The sequence below is a fragment of the Anomaloglossus baeobatrachus genome, unplaced genomic scaffold, assembly GCF_048569485.1.
Source record: "Anomaloglossus baeobatrachus isolate aAnoBae1 unplaced genomic scaffold, aAnoBae1.hap1 Scaffold_5256, whole genome shotgun sequence".
NCBI lineage: Eukaryota > Metazoa > Chordata > Amphibia > Anura > Aromobatidae > Anomaloglossus > Anomaloglossus baeobatrachus.
Genome location: NW_027444624.1, coordinates 5,156 through 11,223, shown reverse-complemented (window position 1 = coordinate 11,223; position 6,068 = coordinate 5,156). Strand labels below are relative to the sequence as shown.

The window sequence follows — 6,068 nt, the reverse complement described above, 5'->3', positions numbered from 1 at the left end:
TCTCTCTGGCCCCAGTACCGTATTGTCTCCCCCATTCTGGCTCCCAAACATTATAATTTCCCCAATTCTGGTCTCAATACTGTATGATGTCCAATATTTTGGCCATCATTCAGTAAAATGTCATCCATTCTGGCACCAATACTGCATAATGTTATCATTCTGGCCCCCATACTGCATAATGCCTTCATTATAGCCCCCAATACTGTATAATGTCTATTCTGAACCCCCTATTATATGCCCCCATTCTGGCTCTTATATTGTATGATGCCCCCCATTCTTGACCCCAAAAGTATATTGTCTCCATTCTTAGCCACATACTGCATAATGTCCCCCAAGCTGTAAACTATATAAATGCCAGAGAGAGGCATTATACATTATGGGGGGCCAGAGAAGGGACACTATAATGACTCCTTGATGGGCCCCTGTGAAGTATAATGAGCTATTGTAGGTCTGGAGTCAGTCACTGTCTGCTCTGCAATAGTATTCACCTGGGTGGCACAAATATCAGTAGGCCACCTCTGCCCAAGAACTGGTTGCACCATCTACAATGGTATACCCTTGGTCAGGAGCCTACTGGAGATTCTCCTAGTTTCCCAATGAGCCAGTCTGAGCCTGTATGGGTAAAATAATTATCTCCTATTACACTCATCAAGGCCCCCAGCTGCCATAATAATCCATTAGCACTCTGTGATTGTATCAGAGGGATGTGTAGGTGATAGATTCCAGGAACAACGTGCCCTCAGGCTGCAAGCTTTACATACTACTGTTAGAAAATAATAGAGGCAGTTTAGGGGTTACGTTCCGATAACCACTGTTATATGCAGATGTTGGCTGGATACCTTATGTAGCATTTGCGGTTTATGGTGTGGGCTCAACTCCTGTGGGTGCTCCATACTCACGAGCAGTGTGATATGTACATAACACACCAGGAAGGGGTTTGATTAGCATGTGGTTCCAGTGGTAACACCTGGACCACCACCAGTCGGCTGTCAGCAGCTACCTTACCATCCAGAAATAAATGGTTATTAGAGCCAGAACACCACAGCAGCACATGTAGTAGCCATTTTCGGGTATTCTACAGCTCAGATACCAATGAAGTTAACTGAAGAGCATGGTGCTGGGATGTTCCTGCTCTAAACACTGCTTACTTCTGGGCACTTTGGCATATCCTATCAGTTTATAGGTGGGGGTATCAGATGTAGGTATCAATGGCTTGTACTTAAGATAGATCTTAAATAGCAGAATTCTTGGTAAGCGGTAATAATGCCATCATAGAAAACATGAACATTAGTTTTACAAGAATTCGAGTAGTTATGTAATTCACCAATGAAAAACATGAAACCATAATATGAACATACAACTAAGACTTTATTTGCATTCTTTTAACATAATGGAATTCCTGACAGCACCTGACATTAATAACTTCCACTGTCAATAAGCTATATACAATATATAATGTGTAAATAAATATACATGTGGCAGCAAGTTAAAGTCCTGGTCTAGTCTATGACTAATATACTTCCACTAAGCGTGAGTGTTAATTCTTCTTAGGTGACATTGTGTGAGGAATCATAAGCGCGGCGAGCTTCGTATGATGGGAGCTAAATTGGCAGCTAAACAATGGCAAACTGGCACACAAAAGGCAGGGTCTCTCTGCAGCTCTTATCAAACCACTTACCGATGGCAATGGCAGACAGAGATGCGCAGTTCTCTTGTTTGCCGCCATCAGGCTGAGTGGTTATTTCTGTTTCCCAATGTTTAAAGGCGATGCGACTACCGGTCATATCAACCCAGGTTCCTTCATTAGCCATATCATTGATACCTATCCACACCTCTGAACCCGAGCCTAAGCTCTTGCGGACATAATCGTATAATGCATCATTTTCATCTCCGTTCTCTGGAGAACTAAGGGTTCCTCCTTGTGAGATGCAGGCATCACTGGCTTGATGGTAAGTCTTCGCTTCCGGAAAAGACAGGAAACATTTGTGTAAAGCCTTGGAGCCCTTAAGGCAAACTAGAAAGACAAGAAGGATAAAACAAATTTAGATAAAATTCAATAACAATTATAAAGTTAGGTATAAAAGTGTTCTGCAGCAATTTTATTCTGTAAAAGCAAAGCTAATTTTTTTCTAGTGTTCTGTTTTTATGTGTTTATTTTTAAATAACAGTACTTGCTTCTTTTTTGCTTAGGTTATTTATATTTTACTAGAAGGTGGCCCGATTCTACGCATCGGGTATTCTAGAATTTACGTATTGTGTAGTTAATGTATGATTTTTGTTATATATATATATATATATATATATATATAGATGTTGTTGTGTGTAGTTACCAAGTGTTTGTGTAGGGCGCTGTACATGTTCTGGGTGTGGCGGGGGGTGAGAGCGGTGTTGTGCGTGTGTTGCGTTGTTTGTGGAGCGCTGTGTGTCTGTAGCGTTGTGTGTGTGTGTGTTGCGCGGTTTGTGTGGGTGTGGTGTGTTTTGGGGGAGGTATGTTTTGTGCAATGTGTGTGTGTTGCGTGGTATGTGCGTATATTTATGTATGCCGCGGTGTTTGTGTGTTGGGTGTTGTGTGCGTGCAGCGTTGTCTGTGTGTGTGGGTGTCTGTGTAGGGCGGTGTTTGTGGTTCCCAGTGTGTGTGTGGTGTGTTGTGTGTGTGTGTGTGTTGGGGGGAGGTGTGCACCTCCCATCGTGCTCCATCCGCCATGCTGCGCACTCCTAAACGTGCTCCATCCGCCATGCTGTGCACTCCCAAACGTGGTCCATCCGCCATGCTGCGCACTCCCAAACCTGCTCCATCCGCCATGCTGTGCACTCCCAAACGTGCTCCATCCGCCATGCTGCGCACTCCTAAACGTGCTCCATCCGCCATGCTGCGCACTCCCAAACGTGGTCCATCCGCCATGCTGCGCACTCCCAAACGTGCTCCATCCGCCATGCTGCGCACTCCCAAACGTGCTCCATCCGCCATGCTGCGCACTCCCAAACGTGGTCCATCCGCCATGCTGCGCAGTCCCAAACGTGCTCCATCCGCCATGCTGCTGCGCACTCCCAAACGTGCTCCATCCCCCATGCTGCGCACTCCCCATCGTGCTCCATCCCCCATGCTGCGCAACCCCCCATCGTGCTCCATCCCCCATGCTGCACCAGCATCAGCCTCTCTGCCCCCAGCATCAGCCTCTCTCCTCCCAGCATCAGCCTCTCTCCTCCCAGCATCAGCCTCTCTCCTCCCAGCATCAGCCTCTCTGTTCCCAGCATCAGCCTCTCTCCTCCCAGCGTCAGCCTCCCCCAGCATCAGCCTCTCTTCTCTCAGCCTCCCCCCTCCCAGCCTCCCTCCTCCCAGCCTCCCCCAGCATCAGCCTCTCTCCTCCCAGCCTCCCCCTCCCAGCCTTCCCCAGCATCAGCCTCCCCCAGCATCAGCCTCTCTCCTTCCAGCCTCCCCCAGCATCAGCCTCCCCCAGCATCAGCCTCTCTCCTCCCAGCCTCCCTCCTCCCAGCCTTCCCCAGGATCAGCCTCTCTCCTCCCAGCCTCCCTCTTCCAAGCCTTCCCCAGCATCAGCCTCCACCTCCCAGCCTCCCTCAGCATCAGCCTCCCCCAGCATCAGCCTCCCCCAGCATCAGCCTCTCTCCTTCCAGCCTCCCCCAGCATCAGCCTCTCTCCTCCCAGCCTCCCTCCTCCCAGCCTTCCCCAGGATCAGCCTCTCTCCTCCCAGCCTCCCTCTTCCTAGCCTTCCCCAGCATCAGCCTCCATCTCCCAGCCTCCCTCAGCATCAGCCTCCCCCAGCATCAGCCTCTCTCCTTCCAGCCTCCCCCAGCATCAGCCTCCCCCAGCATCAGCCTCTCTCCTTCCAGCCTCCCCCAGCATCAGCCTCCCCCAGCATCAGCCTCTCTCCTCCCAGCCTCCCTCCTCCCAACCTCCCCCAGCATCAGCCTCCCCCTCCCAGCCTCCCCCAGCATCAGCCTCCCCCAGCATCAGCCTCTCTCCTTCCAGCCTCCCCCAGCATCAGCCTCCCTCAGCATCAGCCTCCGCCTCCCAGCCTCCCCCAGCATCAGCCTCCGCCTCCCAGCCTCCCCCAGCATCAGCCTCTCTCCTCCCAGCCTCCCCCAGCATCAGCCTCTCTCCTCCCAGCCTCCTCCAGCATCAGCCTCTCTCCTCCCAGCCTCCCCTAGCATCAGCCTCCCCCTCCCAGCCTCCCCCAGCATCAGCCTCCCCCAGCATCAGCCTCTCTCCTTCCAGCCTCCCCCAGCATCAGCCTCCCCCAGCATCAGCCTCTCTCCTCCCAGCCTCCCCCAGCATTAGCCTCCCCCTCCCAGCCTCCCCCAGCATCAGCCTCCCCCAGCATCAGCCTCTCTCCTCCCAACCTCTCCCAGCATCAGCCTCCCCCTCCCAGCCTCCCCCAGCATCAGCCTCCCCCAGCATCAGCCTCTCTCCTTCCAGTCTCCCCCAGCATCAGCCTCCCCCAGCATCAGCCTCTCTCATCCCAGCCACCCCCAGCATCAGCCTCTCTCCTCCCAGCCTCCCCCAGCATCAGCCTCCCCAAGCATCAGCCTACACCCTCCCAGCCTCCCCCAACATCAGCCTCCCCCAGCATCAGCCTCTCTCATTCCAGCCACCCCCAGCATCAGCCTCCCCCAGCATCAGCCTCTCCCTTCCCAGCCTCCCCCAGCATCAGCCTCCCCCAGCATCAGCCTACACCCTCCCAGCCTCCCCCAACATCAGCCTCCCCCAGCATCAGCCTCCCCCTCCCAGCCTTCCCCAGGATCAGCCTCTCTCCTCCCAGCCTACTCCAGAACGCCGTGCTCCTCTGCCGACACTCACAGATCCGATCGCATACACTCACACACACACACACACCCACCCGATCGCATACACTCACACCCACCCGATCGCATACACTCACACACACCCGATCGCATACACTCACACACACCCGATCGCATACACTCACACACACCCGATCGCATACACTCACACACACCCGATCGCATACACTTACACACACCCGATCGCATACACTCACACACACACTGACGATATTGCACATACGCGCTCACACTCACAACATCCGGAGATACCACATGCTTCTGGCCATGTGATCCTCCGGCAGGTCCTGGAAGCTCACAGCACAGTATCGCGGCCGAGAAGCAAGCGATATCTCCGGATGCTGTGAGTGTGTGGATGCGATCTGATGTGTGTGTGAGGTGTGTGTGAGAGTGAGTGTGATCTGATGTGTGTGTGTGTGTGTGTGTGTTGTTATGTGTGCGTGTGGATGTTCCGCCGCTGCAGGACCTTGATGCGCTGGTAACTATGCTACCATGGTTACCAGCGCATCACGTCCCCCACTCGCACGGGAGCCCACACCAGCATACGGCGGCAAACCCCAGCAATGCGAGGGTATGTGTCGGCTGGGTTGGCGGCATATGCTGGTGTGGGCTCCCGGGGGTACAGTACTCACCTGGCAGTCGTGTCTCCGTGTCAGTTCGGGGGATGCGTGCGGGGGGCGGGGCGAGAGCGAGCGTGCATTGCATGAGGGAGGCGGGGCATGGCCGAGTTGCCAATACGTGCAGGGTGCCGGGGCGAGAGGCCAATCCGTGTGGGGGCGGAGCCTGTGCGAGCGGCCGGCCAATCCGTGGGGGGGGGGAGCCAGGGCGAGCGACCAATCCGTGCGGGGGGGCGGGGCCATGGCGAGGCCAGTGGCCAATCCGCTTTGTGTCACCGTAAGGACACAATTTTGGAGCAAGACAGACAGACAGACAGACAGAATAAGGCAATTATATATATAGATTTTTTTAGATTGCAAATTATGTAATTCATAGATCAAATGATTTAAAGATTCCTCTTAGAATAATACATGTAATGTAAAAAAACGAAAACACAATCTCCACCAAAACCAGAATATTTTTAATGTGCTAGATCTGGTCCTCTCAAACAGACCAGATACAATTTCAGATCTACAGGTCCAGGAGCACTTGGGCACCAGCAATCATAATATGGTAAGGTTCAAAGTAATATTCAATAGAACATTTGGAAGGGCAAATGCTAAAACCTGGAAATTTAGGAAAGCTGATTT

The 6,068-nt window shown here is 52.8% G+C and overlaps 1 protein-coding gene across 1 annotated transcript; it reads right to left on the bottom strand.

Annotated features, from left to right (window-relative positions):
* Positions 1-1,378: 1,378 nt before the first annotated feature.
* On the bottom strand, positions 1,379-2,014 carry LOC142282999 (tetranectin-like; the record flags this gene model as incomplete). Its single annotated transcript, XM_075333073.1, has 1 exon — positions 1,379-2,014. A coding segment is annotated over one exon (401 nt), but the record flags the coding sequence as incomplete, so codon positions are not given.
* Between the last annotated feature and the right edge of the window lie 4,054 nt (positions 2,015-6,068).